The sequence below is a fragment of the Chaetodon trifascialis genome, chromosome 1 (assembly GCF_039877785.1).
Source record: "Chaetodon trifascialis isolate fChaTrf1 chromosome 1, fChaTrf1.hap1, whole genome shotgun sequence".
Lineage (NCBI taxonomy): Eukaryota > Metazoa > Chordata > Actinopteri > Chaetodontiformes > Chaetodontidae > Chaetodon > Chaetodon trifascialis.
The window spans coordinates 33,887,562-33,910,448 of NC_092056.1; the positions used below are offsets into that span (position 1 = coordinate 33,887,562).

The 22,887-nt window shown below is 39.5% G+C and overlaps 2 protein-coding genes across 3 annotated transcripts in view; both read right to left on the minus strand.

Moving 5' to 3' along the window:
- The window catches only part of ankdd1a (ankyrin repeat and death domain containing 1A), a 33,581-nt gene extending 16,027 nt beyond the window's left edge, over positions 1–17,554 (minus strand). For both annotated transcript variants that reach the window (XM_070964416.1, XM_070964328.1), the window contains exons 1-9: positions 17,363–17,554; positions 16,464–16,567; positions 13,109–13,207; positions 12,363–12,461; positions 12,159–12,263; positions 11,819–11,917; positions 4,761–4,859; positions 3,051–3,149; positions 2,849–2,947 (exon numbers count right to left, since the gene is read on the minus strand). In XM_070964416.1, the coding sequence (XP_070820517.1) occupies positions 2,849–2,947; positions 3,051–3,149; positions 4,761–4,859; positions 11,819–11,917; positions 12,159–12,263; positions 12,363–12,461; positions 13,109–13,207; positions 16,464–16,567; positions 17,363–17,396 (837 nt within the window). In that variant the 5' untranslated portion in view covers positions 17,397–17,554. The remainder of the gene's footprint in view (positions 1–2,848; positions 2,948–3,050; positions 3,150–4,760; positions 4,860–11,818; positions 11,918–12,158; positions 12,264–12,362; positions 12,462–13,108; positions 13,208–16,463; positions 16,568–17,362) is intronic.
- Positions 17,555–18,021: 467 nt separating this feature from the next.
- plekho2 (pleckstrin homology domain containing, family O member 2) overlaps positions 18,022–22,887 on the minus strand; it is a 37,177-nt gene continuing 32,311 nt past the window's right edge. The window contains exons 4-7 of the mRNA XM_070963941.1: positions 22,526–22,630; positions 22,298–22,396; positions 21,148–21,465; positions 18,022–21,042 (exon numbers count right to left, since the gene is read on the minus strand). Of these exons, the coding sequence (XP_070820042.1) occupies positions 19,657–21,042; positions 21,148–21,465; positions 22,298–22,396; positions 22,526–22,630 (1,908 nt within the window). The 3' untranslated portion in view covers positions 18,022–19,656. The remainder of the gene's footprint in view (positions 21,043–21,147; positions 21,466–22,297; positions 22,397–22,525; positions 22,631–22,887) is intronic.

Consider the following 22,887-nt stretch of genomic DNA (forward strand, 5'->3'; position numbering starts at 1 on the left):
AGCTGGACCAGATTCTGTCTCCCATCTGCCCTAAAGCACTGCGCTGATCAGCTGTCTCCACTGTTCACAGACATTTTTAACACCTCACTGGAGACATGTCATGACAAGTCTTCACCCATCATCCCAGTTCCCAAGAAGCTAAGGACCACAGGACGTCACGACTTCAGACCTGTCGCCCTGACCTCTGTGGTCATGAAGTCCTTTGAGTGCCTTGTGCTCTCGCACCTCAAGGACCCTCTCCTGGACCCCCTGCAGTTTGCCTACAAAGCCAACAGGTCTGTAGACAATGCAGTCAACTTGGCCCTCCACTTCATCCTCCAGCACCTGGACTCCACAGGAACCTACGCTAGGATCCTGTTTGTGGATTTCAGCTCTGCCTTTAACACCATCATCTCAACTCTGCTTCAGGAGAAGCTCTCCCAGCTGAGCGTGGCTGACTCCACCTGCAGGTGGATTACACACTTCCTGACAGGAAACAGTGCATGAAGCTGGGGAAACACGTCTCCGATGCAAAGACCATCAGCACCGGATCCCCCCTGGGCTGCGTTCTTTCTCCTCTGCTCTTCTCCCTGTATATGAAGAGCTGCACCTCCAGTCACCAGTCCAACAAGCTCCTGAAGTTTGCGGACGACAGCACCCTCACCGGACTCATCGATGGTGACAAGTCCGCCTACAGGTGGGAGGTTGACCATCTGGTGACCTGGTGCAACCAGAACTACCTAGAGCTCAACGCTCTAAAGACAGTGGAGATGGTTGTGGACTACAGGAAAAACTCAGCCTCATCTGCCCCCATCACCCTCTGTGACTCCACTATTGACACTGTGGAGTCTTTCCACTTCCTGTGATCTATCATCTCCGAGGACCTCAAGTGGGAGCCGAACATCAGCCCCCTCATCAAGAAAGCACAGCAGAGGATGTATTTCCTATGGCAGCTGAATAAATTCAATTTGCCAAAGACAATGATGGTGCACTTCTACACAGCCATCACTGAGTCCATCCTCACCTCCTCCATCACCATCTGGTACGCTGCTGCCACCGCCAAGGACAAGGGCAGACTGCAGCGTGTCATTAGGTCTGCAGAGAAGGTGATTGACTGCAATCTCCCATCTCTTCAGGACCTGTACACCTTCAGGACCCTGAGGCATGCAGGAAAGATTGTGGCTAATCCCTCTCACCCCAGACACTCCCCTCTGGCAGGAGGCTGCGGTCCATCAGGACCAAAACCTCACGCCACAAGAACAGTTTTTTCCCGTCTGCTGTCAGCCTTATCAACAAGGTCCGGAACCCCCCCGACACACTTCACACTTCACCTCTGCCTCATCTTGTCACATTTCTGGAAAAAAAAACAGACTGTGCTTTAAAAAAAAAAAAAACAGACTTGTGTATATATATTTCTATTGTTATATTTTTTTACTTCTTTAATAGCTTATTTTTAGTAGATGTTTCATGCACCAACTTCACCAAAACAAATTCCTTGTATATGTAAAATCAATAAAGATTTTTCTGATTCTGATCATTGAAAGTTAGTTATTTAGTTTAGTTAGTTTAGTTTACTTATAAACCTGTACAGCTCCTCAAATCTTATCTGCCATCTGCCAATCTTATCTTTCACTATTTTTGTGGCCATTTTTCTGCTTCTATTTTTCGTGGATGTAGCTAGTAAGCTATGATATCCTGATCAAATTCATAAATGATGATGAGGAAATATAATTTATCCGAAGGTTATCTTCTGTGTAGAACTGTTTGCTTCTTCTGAAGGTTTTGCTGTCGAAAGAAATGAAACTACTGTATCCCAGTGAAAATTGGTGCGTTCTACGTATTGCTTTAAGCTTGTGTATCTAGTGCACCACAGTCGAATCTGTGGGGAGAGTGGAAGTAGGTAGTGTCTTAATAATATTACCAGTGGAGGCTCATAATCCTACTGGTGCTGTCACCTAGCGGTTGGTGCATCCTCTGTCACCACAACCTGGAGTGCAGCACTTAATTAACTATTGTGCAGCTCTACTGTATTTCAATCCCCAGCTCCTCCTGTCCACATTCCAACATGTCCTTGGGCAAGACACTGAACTACAAATTGCTCCTGATCAGGTCTACACCTTACGTGTGTGTGAATGAGAGGCAAAACGTAAATGGCTTGGGATAAAAGCTCTATATAAGATCAAATAAAATATGATAAAGATAAGATATGATAAAAGATAAGATAAACTTTATTGATCCCACACCGGGGAAATTAAGTTGTTGAAATTGACTAAAGAAATATTGTTCCATAAAAAAGAACCCTGAATTGTACGAGTCTATGTACATTATGTGCAGATTTAAAAAATACTGTTGCCAATAAATACAGTGTTTGTACTACTGCACAGCTGGAAAAAATATACAAATTGATATTATGATGCAATGGATGTGAGCATAAATTAGCATAAAAAACAGCAGTGCAAAAACAGTAGGTTTGAGATTTAGAAGTGGGAAACAGCATCCACACAGTGCTACATTAAATTATGCTGGAGTTTAACAGTCTGACAGCTGTACCTGCGGTATATACAGTAACTGCAGCTATTTATCATCATAAGTGGGTGTGGTCGCAAGTATAACAGGCCACACCTGTCCAAATCAACCTGCAATGTTTTTGGGTGTCAGAAGTCCAACAATCTTGTACTTTTTCATCCAAAATCTAATATGAGGTTGGGCTTTAAAATATAGAATTAAAACAAAAACAGTTAAAAATAAATACATAAACACTGCATGGATTCATGCAATCCTACAATTTTTGTTTTCGTCTCAGCGAGAGAATTTTTTCATACATTATACAAACCAAGAAATAAGTCACAAAGCAGTTGATATTACTTACATTGTTTACAGCATCTGTGTTGACTCCTGCTTCCAGCAACAAACATGCCTCTCTGTCAAAGCCATGCTGTGCCACAAAATGGAGAGCACTCATATTCTTCTGCAGACAGACAACTCAGACTGTCAAAAGATTCAGAAATATTTTGACATCTTTTGCATTTATTGCAAATGAGGTGTGTGTTTAAATGAAGAAGAAACCATACATTAGTTTGTGCATTGATATTGCAGCCGGACTCCAGCAACAGTTTGACACATTCATAGTGACCTCCATCAGCTGCCAGGTGCAATGCTGTGAGACCATCCTAAAAACACAACAGGTACATTTCAGTCAAGAACATTCCACACTGGGCCAAATTGTTAGGTATAATTAGTACATTTATTTATTTCTAGAATATCAACATTAATGACAAATGTTCATCAAAGGTTAGCAGAGATGAAAGTGACATTTTAAAATTACTTATTTTGTTTAACCAACAGGCAGAACAGACAGTCAGTTGACAAAGATATGAACTAGAGAAAAGCAGAAAATCTTCATATTTGAGAAGTGGGAACCAGCAAATGTTTTGAATTTTCACTTAATCAATTATTTAAATAATGAGTCATTTATCAGATTTGTAGGAATTGAAACTTGAGCCTGACTTGCCCAATGACAGCTGACACTATCATGTAATGTAAATCAAATTATTCTTTAAATGTACTTTTTTAAACACACACAAAAGGATGTTTATTATCAAGTGGGGATTTTCAGTACTGGATGATACAAACAGTGCTATGCATATGTATCAGGTTTTAGCCATTGAACTTATTCAGATAAAATCTAGTGCTGTCAGGCGATTAAAAAAATTAACTTCACACATAAAGGCCCGACCCGGGAATCAAACCTGCGACCTTCTTGCTGTGAGGCACGCACACTACCTGCTGCACCACCGTGCAGCCCAACATCACAATCCTGATTTGTTTAATGCATTTACTAAAGCAATCTCTGAATTCAAGATATCTGAAGAAATCTTTTTTTTAAAGTGATGTGTATTTCAAAGGTGTTTAAAAGAGTCCAAGCAATTATCATTGCCATGTGCCCAATGCCGGCTGTGGCTCAGCAGTTAGAACTGACGTCAACTTATCAGGTTAGTGGTTTGATTCCTTGCCCCTGCAGTCTACATGTTGAGGCATCCTTGGGCAAGATATTGAACTCAAAATTGCTCCCAATGCTGTGCCATCATTGTGTAACTGTGAGTGAGTGATTGGTTATTCCTTGTGATGAGCAGGTAGCACCTGCTCCTGCACCTGGACTTAAACACTGCTTTGCATGCCACCCATAGTATTCTTGCACGGTTCTCAAGCTGAAACCTTTTGCAGGCCTTAAACTATCCCCCTAGGGGTACCTCGGTCCACTGATAATTCCAGTGTTGCCAGGGACCACAAAAAGACTGTGCTGGTAAAATCCACATCTGTCCACTTAGCTGATTAATCTGGATATTTTTGATAGTTAATTCAGTAATTTGGACTATTGGTCGGACAAAACAAGTACTTAGAGGATATACTTTACATTACACAATTTCATAAACCAAGCAATTAATTTAAAAAAAAAAGGCAGATTTACCAATAATGAAAATAAGCATTAATTGCAGCCCTACAAATGAGAGCCCCATAGCCAAAAATGGACATGATGAAAACCTGCCAGAAATTATAAATAGATTAGTAAATCTTTTAATGCACAGACTAAAACTAGTAATGTTATATATACCATATATAGTGTCATCATTTTCATTTTTGGTTCTGTATACAGTTTGCAAGGTACTACTGTGATAAGGACAACTGAAAAAATGAAAAACCAACATGGAGAAAATGCACTCACACACAGAGATAGCCATAACAGTCCCTATAACGTTTGCAGGCCAGTCTAGTCCACTTACTATGTTCTTTTCATCAATGTCAACTCCAGTCTCCATGATCCTCTGCAGGACTGCGGCATGCCCACACTTCGCTGCTAGATGCACGGCTGTGTTCTCTTCCTGTAGTCCAGACATAACAACACATCACAACCAGAAACCCATTCTCAGACAACTTCCTCTACATACAGTTTGGACCAAAACACAGTAAACATGAAGTGAAAGTCTGTTTACACACTGACCTGCAGAGTTGTTGGCTTGATGTTGAATTTATTTTGAAATCATTACATAACCCTGGAATGCTTAACCTTTTTGTTTGAGGTCAGATGAGGTGTTGGTATTGTGGTATTCTTACAATATGTTTTCAAACCAGAGGTGATGCTATTTGGGTTAGGTGTTTCTTTCTTCTTTAGTTTGCATTTGCCTTCGTATGACTTGAATCCGTTATTTTCCTGAACAATATTAACAAGTGCTAATTTAATTTTTTTTCAAAGTAGAGTGAGCTACACCACAATCTTTCCACTGTACCCACTGCCATATGCTGTACAGATTGTGACACCACTGGAGACAAATTTGTGATTTCTGATATGGTAAATCACCAAAATACTTCAGTAAACTATTTCAGAATCACTGCACTCTATTGAGGGATACAAAACAGCTTAGATCTGTTACAAAATATATGTATTATGGGTTATGTAATGCAAAGATTTGAAATATATAATATAAATATAAAACTACATGGCTAGCAAACGGACACTACAATATATTTAGCAGACTGGATAAATATATGCAAACAACATGCTCATGGTCTAGCATCTAACTATGCATGGTGAGAGCAAAACACTGGCATTATTTAACTCCAGAAGCTAGAAATACAACCCCACTTCCAAAAAACCTGGGACACTGTGTAAAATGCAAATAAAAACAGAAAGCAATCACTTGCAAAGAAACTGTGTTCACTCTGTTTATAAAGTATTCCTGAGCCCATGCAGTAATATCCATTATCCAATCGTGTTCATCAAGTGGTGAACCTCGCTCCGTCCTCGGTTGTCCTTTCATAAGCAAACACAATACTATCACCTGTTACCAATGATCCAGTTTACCTGTAGAATGTTCCAAACAAGTGTTTTTGGAGCATTCCATAATTTTCCCAGTCTTTTGTTGCTCCTGTCTCAACTTGTTTGAAACATGTTACTGGCAATTCAGAATAAGCATATATTTACAAAAATCAAGGAAGTTGATGAGGTAAAATATTCAGTATATTGTCTTTGTACTGTTTTCAATTGAATATATGTCCAAAAGGATGAGATATCACATTCTGTTTTATTTTTTGGAAAAGTTTGGATGCTGTTGAAGAATTAACCCAGTTTTCTCAACATTCTAATAAAAGTCATTGCAGCAGTAGGGGCTTTTTTCTTTCTCATTCTCTTATATAGCAGTTCTGCTCGAAGAACATTATGCGGTTAGAAACAAGTGCTCTCACCAGGGTGCTCACACATGTGCACTAATATGTTTTAAAATATTCATCTTTTTTTGAAGCTTAGTTACAACAGAAGTCAATCAGAAAGCCCACTCATCTTCAACCTCTTCCCATTCATTCATACATTCACATGGAAACTACAAACTTTCAAATATTTCAGACACTTGGGACATTATCACATCAAGTAACTTTTTCAAAATATTTTCTCTTTAACTTTCTCACATTCCCACAAATTTCATTTTACATACATAATAACTCACAAATTTATGTCAAACTCAGACATGTAACCATGGAAGCAAAAACTCTTTTAGCCCCCTGAGCTTTTTCAATACATACACAAATTTGTTTTTACAATATCACCATTGAGTGACACATACGCACACTTACATACTGACACAAAAATATTCAAATATCAAAATGTCCATCTCTTTAAAAATAACACAATCATTCAGATTTTTTTTTTGGAACTTTCATACTTTTCAACTAATTTTTACAATGTAAGTCAATGGGAGCAAATGACACACTTACATACAATACTGTATGTAAACACATTCATATTGCACATATATACATACAGTACATTACAATTAGTCATTTGCAGACACTTTTAGCAACATATACAGTATATGAATTCACACACAGATGGCGTAGCATCGGGGGCAGTTTTGGGGTTCAGTATCTTGCCTAAGGATACTTCGGCACCAGGAATGCCAAGACCGGGGATCCAACCACCGACCTCCTGATTGGTGGTTTGACCGCTCTACCTCTTGAACCACAGCTGTCCATACTGTATATACATACGTACATGCATACTCTATACACATGCATACTGCACACACTGTATATAGATTCTGTACATTACTGACACACATACACACGCATACACAACGTGTCGATGCACGGAGAACGTCGTGACGCAATGTGCGTCATTTCAAAAACAACAACAACAACAACAGCAGCACGGCGGATAATGAACAGCCCAGGGGTAGCAGTCGCCTTCGTTTGCACTTTGGTGCTGGTACTGACCCACCACCAGTACTTGACACCATTCTGTCTCACTTTCTTCATTAATGGAAGGCGAGAACTGACCTGCGATCGACAGGCGACTGGTCCAGGGTGTACCCCGCCTCTCGCCCGTTGACAGGTGGGATAGGCTACAGCCCCCCCACTACCCCAAAAGGGATAGGCGGTATAGAAAATGGATGGATGGGTGGATGGATGGATGGATGGATGGATGGATGGATGGATGGATGGATGGATGGATGGATGGATGGATGGATGGGTGGGTGGAAGGCGAGAACGTGAAGAAATAGGCAATGGAGCCAGAGCTGTGCCATCCATATCCATGCTACCTGCACTCAAAAGACCAAGATTCCTTGCGAATACAACATGTGCAGAACACAAATTAATGTTCAGTTCGATGGGGCTATTCCCATATTCCGCATATACATGACCAAATATTCAGGTTAGAAAAGGAGTAACCCAGGGGTCATATTCGGGTTTTTAAAAACTGGAATATGAGCATATTCCGGTTTTTCAAGTGTTTACATGGCCGTGCGCAACCGGGTTATTGCTGATATTCCGATTATGAAAGGGTTACTTGACTGCATGTAAACGTAGTGACTGATTCTGAAGCTGAAGAAAATATACAGGAGGCTGGGTTCGAATGGATGTTATCTTCCATAGACCTGTGCATTCCTGATACAGACAAGTGCTGTAAAAAACAGAAGCACCTGAGGTGGAAAAAAAGAACCCCATACAGCTGTTTTCCTTTGATTATGATATATTTTACATAATATATTCATACAATTATCTATATGTTTATTTAATTACTTATTTAATACTGAACGTTTTTGTGCTCTGCTATTAATACTAAAAAAAAAATCTTCCTTTTGTCATGAACAGCCGATCATGTCTGCTTGTTTGATTGAACAATATTGATGTGCATATGTGCATGTGTGCACTCTGCTAACAGAGAACAAATCATGTTAAAATCTGCTAAAACAGTGGTGAATGTTTTTTAACTTTAGCAAAGAGGGGACCAGCAGGAGTATCAGTGTCCAGAAAGCATATTCCAAAGAACAATTATCACCTTGCGCTTGTATTCTTCTGCCAACCAGTCAAGTTGCAATTTACATTCAAGTCTGTCCAGACTCATATATGTAGTGAAGACAGTGAATTAAAAGATATAATAAAAGGTAAGTTTATGTTATATATTTAAGTATTTTTTGTTGAAATGGAAGTTATCACGATGCTGAGAGTACAGAGGACTGATAGAGAGCTTCATCACATGGTGCAACGACAATAATTGTCAGCAAAACCAGTGAGCTTGTGGTGGACTGCAATGCTTCAATGGATGTTGCTGCAGAGAAGCTACAAATTGTAAAACATGGATGCTTCACACACATCTTCAACCTGACAGCACAGAAGATCTATACCAGTGATCATCAACTGGCGGCCCGCGGGCCAAATCCCACCTGGCCCGCAACTGGATTCCAAAACTGTGAGGATCAAAGAGAAAATATAATGTGGTCCACACTATTAAAGCAACTGAAAACAGCAACAACTGAGACTCTTAACTATCAGTAATCCCCACCATTTATGACTCTATTTAGGCTACATTTTGAAATGAGGACAGACTCGCTGCACTGTTTAACATTTATTGTTTCACAGTTTTTTTTTTAACATAACTTTGGCATGGTAAATAAAAACTAACCTGGTACCAGAACAAAACAGGTTACAAATAATGTTCGCACATCAAATAAAACGCTAAGTGGGCTATAGCGATTTCAAATCACAAGGCCGAAATGGGCTACTCACGCTGTTTAATGGCTGAAGTTACATTTCCCCTCTGACACCTCTGACAACTTTTTCACATCAGGCTTGGCCGCTGTCAGACTTATGCGCAAACAGTCCTCCAAAGACTGGTTTGACAGTTGGTTCCTCTCGTGTGTTTTCATCGAGTTCATCTTGGAGAACGCAGCCTCGCAGTTGTAGGTTGAACCGAACATGGTGAGCACATACATAGCCAGCAGCTTCAATGTGCCATAGTCCTCGGGATAAGACACTCAAAATGCGCTCAGGCTCTCAGCACCACGGAGAGCAGCCGCCATGCCTCGATTTCGGCCAGCTCGCTCTGAATGGCCGCCTCGTCCAACAGCATCATTTTCACCACGTTTGTGGAGAATTCTCCACTTGGGCTGATGGTGAATGGGTCACGCACAAATCCAATGACATCCCTGGAAATGAAAAAGTCATCGAATCTGGCAGAGAAGTTGTCTTTTAATTGTGTGATGAATGTCTTCATCTTGTCTGTTACGTTGCTTTCTCCCACCGTCTTCAGTGTGTTGAAGTGCAGCAGCCTCCATGACAACAAATCTGCGTGGAACAGATCAAGTTTGTTCCCAAAGGCATCAAGTTTTTCCACCAAATCCATCACTGATTTTTCTTTTCCTTGCAACTGGAGATTAAGTGTATTCAAATGTATTCAAATTCAAAATATTCAAAATGTCTGTTAAAAATGCAACGTTGCACATTATTCTCTGTCTTGCATGATGTGGAGATGGTCAGCTGCCGCTTTTGATTTACTTTGTTTCAAAAAATCCACTACTTGGGCACAGAGTTCAACAAAGCGCTCCAGTGCTCTGCCCTTACTGAGCCAGCGTACGTCATTGTGGAGTAACAGGTCATCATGAGAAGCCCGGGATTCGAGCACAAATTTGCAGAACAGGAGGTGCTGTGTGCTTGAATTTCCTCTGATGTGGTTAATAATTTTCATTGTTTTCTCCATCACCTCTTTGAGCTCCCCGATATTGATGGATAATACAGTGAAGTGCGTTAGTTTTAGGAGCGACAGTCTTTATTCTGCTCACCAGACCCTTGTTTTTGCCAATCATTGCAGGAGCACCATCTGTCACTGTCAGGTTGATTTTATCCAGGGACAATCCATGGCTTTTAAAAAAATCCTCCAATTTTCCAAAGATGATGTCAGCAGTGGTGTTGTCCTCCAGGGGAAGCGATGCCAGCAGCTCCTCTCGGAAATCTTTGCCATCAAAATATCTGACAAAAATGCACAACTGTGAAATATCCGTATTGTCAGTGGACTCATCAATAGCCAGCGAAATGTATTTGGCTTTCTTGATCCCGTCAATGACAGCTTGCTGGACATGCTCTGCCAAGACGTGTACACAACGTGCAGCAGTTGAAGCAGAGAAAGGTGTTTGTTTGACAGATGCAATAACTCTGTCCATGGATTTGTCGGGGGCAAGTTCCTCCAGAACAGTGACCATGCACTCCTTTAAAACCTCACTTTCCGTGAAAGGCCGGTTACGTTTGCAAAGCACCCAGGCAGCCTGCAGAGATGCACACATTACTCTCTCTTGATTAGTTAAAGTTCGAGTAATAATGCCACTTACACGGGAGTAGGCAGATTTCAATGTGGCGATTTTTCTCTAACCGGCCTCTGACTGTTCAGGATATGAATCCTTGAAATTTGTATGTTTAGTGTTGTGGTGACGGCGCAGATTATATTCTTTTGCAACAGCAACCGTTTTGTTGCAAATGAGCCATACAGATGACGCATTTCGGAAGGTTGGCATGATAAATGCATACTTTTCAGTCCAGTCATCATTAAAGGATCTGTTTTCCACATCAACTTTTCGTTTCATGGCCTCTGAGAGTGCCACTTTACCTGTGTTAAGAGGCCTCTTCCTTTCACTTCACCGGTGTTTGTTTTTCAAGTGCTCTATAAATAAAGTTGACTTGAATTGAGTTGAGGCAAAATATCTCTGTCACTCCTGATGTTTGACTGTGTTATAGGTGATAGGAGCCTGACTCATAAAGGCTAAAAATGCCTTCAATTTTGTAATGAAATGAAAAAAATATAAACAATAAACATCAAATAATAATGTTATGCCAAAATTTGATTTTTATTTAATTTTTATTTGAGGGTTCAGCCCCCAAGGTGACTGTCCAGTAAAATTCTGGCCCTCTGACAAATATAGTTGGTGACCCCTGATCTATACAATGACCACAGTTTCAAGGTGGACACCCAAGATTACTGTCACCAATTCAGTATCTGACCAAGTGTGAAACATCATAATCTCCCTTTCTGCTTTTGAGTTATGCTGTTGAGTAATGTCCAGAAAAGTGTTTTTTGCATAACATTTTGATGTCACAGTGAAGCTGACCTTTGACATTTTCGACTTAAAGGTCATTACCATGAAGACATGGATAGGATTTGTACTTAAAGCTACTTGTTAAGCATCGTTCTGCTTGTTGAGTAACTTGTTGCTGAAGACCATTAATTTTATCCAAGTGCATCTGTCCTTGCACACTGGCTTGCCTTTTACTATGATGCATTGACATGATATCAAGTGCTGTTTGTGTTGTGTTCAGGGACCACACAGAAGAACTGAAGAACTATTTTCTGTTATATTTTTTAATCGCTACCTTTTTGAGTTTATGAATTGCCTCGCTCAAATGGTCTTGCAATCATATACGTCCTCGAGGCCAGAGGTTTTCCACCCCTGGTGTACAATGATAGTTCTCTGTTGGTAAAATAGGAATGTGTGCCTGCGTGAGTGAGTGTGTGTGTCACTACCTTGTCTTTCAAACCATGTGTGCAACCCATTCCAATCAGAAACTCTGCCACTTCAGACTGTCCATGTTCAGCAGCCAGGTGAAGCGCTGTCTTCCCTGACTGGTCAGAGAGACATCAGCAGGTTACGCACAGGAGCTACTATACATATACACTGCATTCAGATAGAAGGGGAATTGGCAAACTGCTGATATTCTGACAAACAGCTAAATGATTGTTATAGTTAAGGCATGGAAAGAAATTGGTGATTTTTAAACCAATACATTATGCAAAAGGATAGTTCTTTTCACAATTTGAGCAACATAAGTCTGTAAATTGAAAATAGTATCAAGCAGGGAGTCACCTTGTCAATACTGTCAAGACATATGTCTTCCAGGTCCTCCATGATGAACTCCAATATGCTGATGTGGCCTCGCTGAGCAGCACAGTGTAGCATATTCAGACCATCCTAATATACACATATATGCACACACATAGATTGCAAGACAATTAGACAATAACCTCAAAGTTCGGGTCTGTAATGATGATTAAAAAAAGCAGCTCTTACTTTGTTTTCACAGTTGAGCTTTGCTCCACAGGACACCAGGATCTGCAGGAGTTTTAGGTGACCAAACCAGGATGCCAGAAGCAAAGCATTCATGCCAAACTGTGGACACATATTTAGAAGTGTTTTATGACAGCAAAGCTCCAATAGTACAGAAGTCTATAAAGTACTACACACTTTCCTACTTGCCTTGGTCTATCTGTGCCTTATTGTGTGAGCCAATACTTGTTTTATGTTAGGAAGGTTCCTAACTGAGTAAACCAACTAGAAAGTGACAGCAGGCTCAGTGCCAGTCTCACCATATATCTGCATAAATGTAACATTTGGTGTTTTTGGACACACTCATAAAGCTTTACTATAGTTTCTCAGTCTTTTCTGTTCAAATTAAAGTCAAGCCAAGTTCAAAGGGAGAAACATGTCACAAAAGTCAGGCTGTAATGATTACGTTGTGGGTATTTCACTGCACATCAGGAACAGTGTGTGATGAAATTTAATATGCTCAGATATATCCTTTTATCTTGCCCTTGATGTTACTGATGTAAAAGATGAAAAGTGTCAGCTGTCAATATAGCAAATGTCTTCATGAACTGGCAATGGGTGGAATCACAATTATGTTATGTGATATAACAGTAGTGAGTTATTGGTTTGTTTGGTTTTTTGTTTTGTTTTGTTTTTGTTTTTTTGTTAGGGAATGAATTAATTCAGTGGTAAATCATTGTTAGAATCTTATTACAAACTTGTGTACATACTGTGTCCCTCTCATCAACTTCAGTGTCATGGACCAATAGGAGACGTAGAGCTTGTTCATTCCCAGCTCCTGCTGCCCAGTGCAGTGCTTTACGGTCTATCTGTAGAGAGACAGAGATACATGACCAAGTGCGCCTCACAATGCAGGCACTGCTAAAATAGGCCAACATCCTAAAATACAGAATATTCACTTGTTCAATGACATCTCAACCCTCAGGTTGTAGTTGACCTTTTCAACAGCTGTCATTCTGGCTTGTCATACCGGTGACATCACAGGTGGAACTAATAGGCTGTTTGCATGTGATGTCATTCTTTTGTTGTGGCACCAACTGCAGATAGAAGGCAGGAAGTGGTTTTCTGCATAGGAAGCACTATAACACACACTCAGAATGCCTACATTTTATGTTGCTTACAGTTGTTCAAATGTATCAAACTGAGAAACCATAAAAAGGAGCTTTTATCACACAGACGAACCTGTCGGGCATCCAACTTGGAGAAAAGGAGCACCGAATACCTCTATATGCCGATGACGTGATTCTTTTTTTTTTTTTTTTTTTTTTTTTTTTTAAACAAACTTGGCTGTCAGTATCCCAAACTTAATCCAACAGATTGAACTTTTGGGTCAATTCTCCGGCTACAATATTAGCAACTCAAAATCATCAATACTGTTCCTAAATAAAGAAGAAAGATTGAGACTAGTTATAGACAGCCCATTTATCAATGCAAAGGAGGGATTTACCTACCTTGGTGTTAAAATTACCCCTGAAATTAAAACAATTGCTCCAACAAACTATGACCCACTAGTGGATAAGTTGAGGGAGACATTAGACTGGTGGATGACAATGCCTATATCAATGATTGACCGAATAAATATAATCAAAATGAATATATTACCAAAATATTTATATCTTTTTCAATTGCTCCCACTGCCACTAACAAAATCTTTTTTTTAATAAACTTAACATTACATTCAGGAAATTTATTTGCAACAATAAGAAACCTAGACTGAGACTTAGGGTGCTATACCTGCCCTACGAAAGGGGAGGTTTACAACTTCTAAATATGAAATGGTATTATTGGTCCTCTCAGTTGTGCTCTGCAATGTTTTATTTCTTAACTGAGTCTTTTCCTGCTTGGGTGAACATTGAGCAAATGTCAATACCAAACCTTCCAATAAATCTATATTTATACTCATTGGCATGTTGGAGATACTCCTCCCATTTCTCACTTCTCCCCTATATAGGGTAATGCCTTTTTTTAAGGCAGGAAGGGCAGATGGCAGTTTCAGAACCTGGGCAAGAAAAGGTGTGCAAAAAATAGAAGATCTATATGTGGATATGTGGATCTTCTTACATTCGATCAGCTGTGTCAGAGATACAATATTTCTAAAAAAAAAAACAAAAAAAAAACATTTTTTTAAAATATCTACAATTGAAACATTTCATGTTATCAAAATATAAGCAGATAACATCTGAACCACCACTATCACATCTTGAAAATCTCATAGTTCTCAATCAGAATGGGAGGGGACAGATCTCTTTATTACATAAAGCCCTATTATCATGTGATAACGAGTCTACCACTGACAGATTAGAGGCATGGAGACAAGATATTCAAGAGAGCATAGAAAAGACTGAATGGGAAAAGACATGCTTAAGAGCCAAAAAAAAAAAAAAATCAATTAATACAAGAATGAAGCTATTACAATACAAGTGGCTGATGAGAACTTACATCACTCCAGTCAAACTCAACCAGTGGTCCCCTAGAGAGGCACTCTGTTTCACCGTGTATGGGACTATCCCAAGTTAAAACATTACTGGAAAACAGTTCTTCAAACCATATCTGACATTGTTAATGTGGAAGTCCCTTACCGAGCAAAAGTGTGTATATTAGGTATATACCCCCCAAATTTTATTATTTACTCAAAACAGGCAACTTTAATTGATTTTGGACTCCTGCAGGCCAGGAGGATGATTGCTTTATACTGGAGAAAACTGGATGTCCCTTCGATACATATATGGGTGAAAGAGATGGCATCTTGTATTATAATGGAGAAGCTGACTAACATAACAAGGGGAAAGGCGGGAGAATTTGAAACAGTGTGGAAACCTCTAATGGAATGTCTTAGCTGTCAAGGTGCACAGTGACTTTGAAATTAATCTGTTGCTCAGTGCGTTTGTATTTCATTATGTCTAATAGTCTGTTTTTGATGTGTTTGTTTTACTTTTTGTCAAATATGTTTAGTATGTTATGTTTACATATTATTTTATGTCTAATTCAAGTATTGTTATTGTTTTGTTCAGTGTCTGTTTGTTAGTTAAATATGTAAAATCAATAAAAATATTGTTTAAAAAAAAAAGGAGCTTTTATCGAGTACCAAAAGTTGTTGTTGTTGTTGTGAAATTGCTTGAAAAAAAAAAAAAAAAACAGTCATCCCAGAGCACCTTGATACTGAGGTTGTGTTCCCAACCACTAACAAAGTAGTGTTACGCCTACATACTTTTGAATACTTTCAATTGTTTTCTAGAGTAGAGCGTCTTGAGTAACCAGGTAGTTGGTTATATCTACTGCCTCAATTGCAGGTAAAACTTTCAGTTGAGTTGAAAAATCACTCCTCTTCATAATGTAAGGGTCAAATCCAGCATATGATCCTGATTTTCTCTTTATATCTTTCTCTTGTGATTTCAACTTAACTACCACAGTAAGAAATTTCCTCCATGTTGTCCATTGCGGTTTTCACTTCCTGCCCTCCGTCTAACATCACGTGACTGATGGGCTGGCTTAGTTTCATTAAATGTCTCAATATGCCATGTCAGTGAATGTACCAGGGGCCTTGAATATCAGCTATGATCAATCCAATATCTCAATAAAAAGAGCTATCTTTGAGTTCAAGAGCAGCTTAATTATATAGCTCTCCATTCTCTGTTTATGACCCAAATAGTGGTCAGAAATGCCAACAATGCCAACATGTCCATTAACATGGCTCTGTTACTTTTTGAAAGTGTCTGTTGCCAAATTTGTTTATGAGTAAAAACCAACAACCAATAACCACTGGAACAAACGGTAACACTAATCTTTACAATTTCACTAACTACTTCACTTTTGAGACAAACCCTTTTTCAAAGCTGACAGCTTAACAGGCATAGCAAGACAAGCACAGGTGTAATCAACATTAACAATGGCATTCCTTTTAGATGTACCAAATATTGTGGACTTGAATGGAACTGAGCGTTAGTAGTGCTGTTAGCTGGACCTCCTGCTATGGAAATAATTAAGGCTGTTGTAAAAAAGACCAACTGAATTTGAAAGCAGTGGCTGGCGAAGCCTGGAAAAGTGTACGTCCTTCAACAGGCATACTTTATTCTTGGCCTTGACGTCGACACCATTCTTGATCAGTTCCTGTATTTTCTCTGTGTTGTTCCTCTTTGCAGCATCATGCAGCTCCTTTTCAGACCACAGCACTGTCAGGAATGACAGACAAGAAGTGTTAAAGTCTGTTCTGCATGCCGGCGAAAAGCAACAACAGACGTAAATTGGACCTTAAAACTACGGTATAGGCCAACATTATTGGTGTTGTTAAGACGCACTGAACATTGCTGTGGTAATTTTGAGTTTAACATGTGTAGTTTCCATCTTATCCTTATCTGATATACTCTTTACCTTCTTATCTTTTTTAAGTTACTATTTAAGTATTTTAAGTTTTCTATGTAACTGTCCTTGTGCTGCGGCCGTAACACCTGTATTTCCTGACTCGGAGATGAATAACAGAGATTATCCTCCATTGGCATATTGCACCGGACAGTATAGTACAGTTGTGTGAGTCACTGCATGCTTCATATGTTCTCACATGTTCTTGATAATAGGAATTTAATACTATGAGCCCATGTGTTCATAGACATAAAAAATATCAGTCTATGACTGGCACATGGAAATGAGGCTGAAAATCGGTGAACTCGCCCTTTAATGTATCAATGACGATTTTTGGTGATTCACGCCACTTCCATGTGGGTGCTATAATAAGATCTTGTTAATTGTAAAAAAAATAAAATAAAAAATTCCAAGCTTAACAAGTAATGTTAACGTTAATGCAAACCGTCCTATCATACCGTGCTAAACAGTCCTGAGATACAGCTTCCATACCACACTGTTTGGCTGAATAATGTTTTTCCCTCTGTGGTCAATATGGACATCCTCCTGGTGACAGATGACAGGTTGCTCCCCTCAAACACACACCGTCGATGCCGTCTAGTACTTACAGATATCATCCTCCGACACCAGGTCGTCCTCCATCTTTGAGATGACTCAAAGGCACCTCTGATCCTTTGCTGTCACCAGTCTCATTTCAGTGCTGTGGTATATTTTTCGGCAGATGAAAGGAAGCTGGACGCAATGCGAAGCAGTTGTGAAGTCGTCAAGGCACACAAAATGAAATACTGACTTCCGGTAATGACCTTCAAAATAAAATGAATCATTTTTACAGTCAACCCATGAGTAACGACGCTAATTCTGAGGGGGTGGGGCTTCTATTTTCATGATCATTTTCTTATTTTTCAAGTAACGCTCCAGGTGACGTCTTTACGTTGCTTTTTGTGTCCAACAGTCCAAAACAATCCAAAGATGTTCCATTTAAAATAAGTTAAAAAAAAAAACAAACAAAAAAACAGTGAAGCAACAAATCACATTTGAAAAGCTAATACTAGCATGTTATTCCCTTTCCTGTCAAATAACTGAAAAAGCATTGTTTCACCAATGAAAAAAAGTAAATCAAATTTTAAGTGGGCACATTAAAATTAACATTAAATCCTGATACCACCCCTAAAGGAAACCACTAGTAGAGAATAATACAAAGTACATGTTTTCAATAAATCTTTCAGATGCTTTCAGGAGGTGCAACTGCATTGAAGACACAAAACATAGACACTTTCCCTTTGTTTATTTGGGCAATAGAAAAACTGTATTCAAGAGTACAAAATTATATTTAATGTCAGAAAAAATTCACACATACCCTAAATGGAATGGCACATTCTTGATTCAAATTGTGAGGAACATCACTGATGAGCACATTTTGTAAGAGTTAATGATGCGCTGCTGCAAACTCTTTGTTCTGTGCTATGTGCACAATACAATATGGATATGGAGAGCATAATAACAAAACTACAATCTATGTGAAGCAGCAGTTGTTAATTTTGCTTTAATCACATATAGTCCAAAACGATTAATTTCAGAAAACTCCTGAGCTATGTTGGTACATCTTTCCTCAGCAATATCATATGCTGTGGTAAAAGTATATAGTATGTACAATATAAATTCCCTCATATAAAATACCAGAAAAAAAAAAAGGCATCTCAAAATAGGACAAAAGGGTTCTTGAATCCACAAAGTAAACTATTAAAACAAAAGTGTAATCTGGTATTAACAATTTGTGGTACTTCGTTTCATGTTCTGACAGTACTGTTTATCATTATATTATCAATTCTCAAAATAGCTATGACGTAATTATTCTTGAAATTGTCTGATATTTTATTTAACAAACAACAACACAAGTACAATATTAAGCATTTTAGCTTCCAGTTGTTGAGAAAAGTTAAACTAAAAATAAGTGCACTTAATTATGAGTGACAGTTGCATGTGCTGCATAACCTTCAAAAAATGAGAGACTTCTGTCATTCTGCCAAAGTCCATCAATTGACAGTTAGCTAAACCCTGACCCCTTTAGCTAATGTTGCTACACCTATCAGGCTTTCCAATTTCACACAGCACATACAGTATGCTGTGTACAATGATACTGTGTCCAATTTACCACTCCAAATTCTTCACAATTTTTGAACCAGTAATACTTTCATTTCAGACAGACGGAGATAAAAGCAGCTTAACATATCTAGCCGTCACTGTTATATGCAGATTTCATCAGCTACCTTGACAGGCTAACGTTACACTGAGTTGATGGAAAACACTATCTCTAAACAATATGATTAACTTTTAATATTACAAGTGAAAAGGCTTCAGAATGTATTTGGCAAACTGAACACTACCGTTGCCGTGGTTGCTTGACTGCACTTACCAAATCCAATAAAGCACAAGATAGTGCTGCTAACTCAGCATAAACTCTGAGAGTATCCAGGACTGTCCTGCACACACTGGGGATATAGTACTTAGCAGATGTGCTAGTTGTGAACTTTTTGTGAATTGTAACCTCACAAACTAATGTGGTTAGTTTTAATGACAGGCTACTTGAAAGTAACACTAAGTTACTACTGTAGGAAGTAAGCCAGAGCTAGTTAGCCAGAGATACTAAGGATTGCAGCTTATGTTAGAGCAGACACTTGTGCTCTTGGAAAGGCTAAAGAAACAAAGAAAAAACCCTCCAAACACATATACTGTATATCACTTTACTACAGTCTCATGCAAACTGTACAGTGTATGGAGAACACCAAACCTTGACAGGCCTGCTGTACCTATTTAACATTGCTAAGACATGACTAGACAGTCATTGTTCCAGAGAGGGGTTTAGCAAATGGTCAATTTCAAGTCAATCTGCTTTGACTGACATTCACCAGCTCTTCCTGTTGTTTGAGCTCTTCGCAGGTTTCAGTTTCTTGACCTCCCTGAGAACATGATCTGCTTTCATCAGCTTTTCCATGGCCTTGGCCAGTAGGTCCTCTGGCAAGGTCTCCACATCATTTTCCCTCTGGGACTGGGACACTCTACTCAGGAGCTCACTTGTCCTTTCCATTTCCAGAGCCACTTCAGCCTCAAGTTTCATGACATCATCACCAGGAGCCTCGTCATTCCCAGCCACAGCTCTGGTATGCTGTCTCACCTGAATACAGACTGAGTCAGACACCAGGTCTCCAATGGAGGCTGACCTGGCCTTGGATGAGGGTTTGAGAGGAGTGGGCTCTAAGCGCTGACATGGAAACACCTTTGATCTAACCTGAGCCTTGGTTGTGGACTGCATTGGCCTTAAATTAAAAGAGATCTGAATGTTGTCATCACTGGTGTCCAGCACATCCAGAGCAGCATGCCTTCCTCTCAATGCAGCTGTTGATGTTGCCAGTGTTTCTTCACTCCCAGAGCCTTCACTTTCATCATCTGAGTGCTGACCGCTGTCTACAGATTTTTCCTCTGCCTTCTTTTTCTTCTCCCCGTGCATCTGACAGAGCAGTGGACTCAGGCTAAGGTTGTCAGTGACTGGGTCATTCAAAGAGACAACTACTGAGGGTATTTCGCTCTTGAGTGGTTCCTCTTCTGTTTGAGGAGAAGTGGCTGAGGTATCTGAGGCTGTTTGCAGCAATGCAGTAGGGTCCTGTCCCTCAGTAGGATGCGTTATAGTTGTTTTCTCTTCTGTGTGTTGCATGTCAGGTCGAATAGGCTTCTCAGGCTTTTTCTTGGGGGTCAGAAAAGGTCTAGGGCTCTTTCTGAGTGACTCTGTGGGCGTTTGTGACTCATTGACAGCTGGTTTGTTTATGCCACAGCTTATAGTCTCTGTTGATTGTTTTTCAGAAACCTGTCCTTCTGTGGTGGGACTCTCAGATTCATCTTCTTTGACAGTAGGCACAGCTTCTTCATAAATTGACTGTTCTGCACAATCTGTCTCCACAGCTGTTTCTTTCACCTCATTATTGTCTTCTTTCCCCTTATTCTCATCAGTTGTGCCTTGAACCTCTCGGTCTGGCTCCACACTGTGATGAGAGGGTTTCTTTTCTTTGGATGGAGGAGTAGGAGGGTGGGAGTTTGGCGTGGACTGTGAGGCCTCTGCAAAGTTGCTCATGCTGGAGCTGGGCTTGGTAGGAGGGGTTGGTGGTGGACCTGACTTTTTCCTGGAATCAGGATTCTTTTCAGACATCTTTTCAATTTTTTCCTTCTCTGCATCTTCTTCAACAGATGAAGCACAGGCCTTGCCTTCTTTAGATGGAAGCATGGGAGGCCTCAGAACCTTAAAAATAATAAATCATATTTCATAGGCAATGTTATCCAAACAGAGAGATATACAAAAATATTTCTGCATTGTGGGACAAGAGTTAAATAACATTATACAGACCTTTTTCACGAAGCCATCATCCTTATCAGGTTCATCCTCAGGTGTTGCATTGGGTATAGCCTCTTTGGTCAGGGGCATTGGAGATCGGATGACATTTTTCTGAGGATGGACCTCTGGATCCATCTGAGCCTCCTCCTCAACAAGTGACCCTAATTGTTTCTTGGTAGCTTCACTGGCCCTGGACGGAGGCATTGGGACTTGGATGAGCTCTTTGGGAGTCTCAGGGTCAACACTGGAATGATGGTTCCCATTAGCTATTAAGGCATCCTCAGGATCAAGATCCAAACGCAGGATACCATCAGAAGACATGATGGCTACCTAGAGGGCAAGACAGATATCATGCAGTCAAGTCATTTAATTCAATTAAACTGTCAAATAAAAGCTGTTGTACAAACTCAGGGGCTGGTTGCTAACAAAGGCCAAGGTTGAAAAAAAAAAAGGAAGACTTGGGGAAGTCTGCACTGAGTTTTGAAGTACTGTTTTCATTTACAAATATATTCGAATCCCTTCTACTGGTTAAAGGTAAAGTTTTCCTCCAATTCTTGGTCTTGTGTGTTTACACAAATTAATATAACTTACTATCATTCACTGTTTTAGCTGGTATGCGATTGTCCTCAGTCAACACTGTATTCACAGCTTCATGTATGCATTTATTGGTTGTTCATCGCTGTGTTCATTACATTTACTCATGATGCAAGCATGAATGATTTTATAATTATTATTCACTAATTTGTATGTATAGCAGTTATTAGGTGTGTTTGTAGTTACTAGTTCAATTTATAAACAAAACGATAATTTGATTAAATGGAAATGGTGTAGGACGTATTACGATCACTGTACAGTTAAAGAACCCTGGGGTGAAATTAAGGCAAGTTAATTTCTGTTGTGAATATAATATCAATATTATTACTTATTATTACTTACTTATTATTTATGATAGCCCGAAATTGAGTGCAATCACCCACTTCATATTTTGGTGCCCCTTTGAGATTTATTTATTTCTGCTGTGTCTTTTAACCAATAAGAACCCTTCAACAACAAACAAAAAAAACTCGGGTTGAGATTCAAATCTATACCTTCTTACTGTATCGACAGAGCCAACCAGAGCACACCCACAGATGAACAGATTCTTCCATTCACACACACAAACCTCTTTCATGTGTATTCTGGTTGGTGGCCGCCGGTTACGGTTCCCTTTGGGCCTTGTTCGAGTAACATGCTCTAAATTCCTGCTTTCATCAATCCTCACCTGTTAAAACAAACAGCACAAGCTCATACATTCACTTTTCCACAAAATAAATTTGACATTTTAATAGTTTAACTTGAATAAAACACACTAGGGATGTCATTGACTGAAATTAAGAGACATTATGTATACTTCATCAAAGACTTTGTTCTTTGCTCGGCTGATGCCATCACTGAGAGCTTTAATCCAAGCCTCCTTCTCCTCTGCAGTCTGAGCTTGGAACTTCACATCATGTACCTGCCAGTCACATAAAACGTAAAATGGTCAAATATATAGTAGGTGTTATGGAGCATTTAATATACGGTCTTTTCCATTTTCCAAACCCAGCACAGAGGAGCAAAAGTTTCTTTTTGAGACTTCACAAGCACATATCATCATGTCTGCTTCAGCTGAACTGAAAAAGACACTGTTAATAAAGTAATTAAGTCAGTTAGAATCAAGATCAAGGCGGCGGTATATATATTATAGTAATGAGAAATGTACTGTTTAGGCAA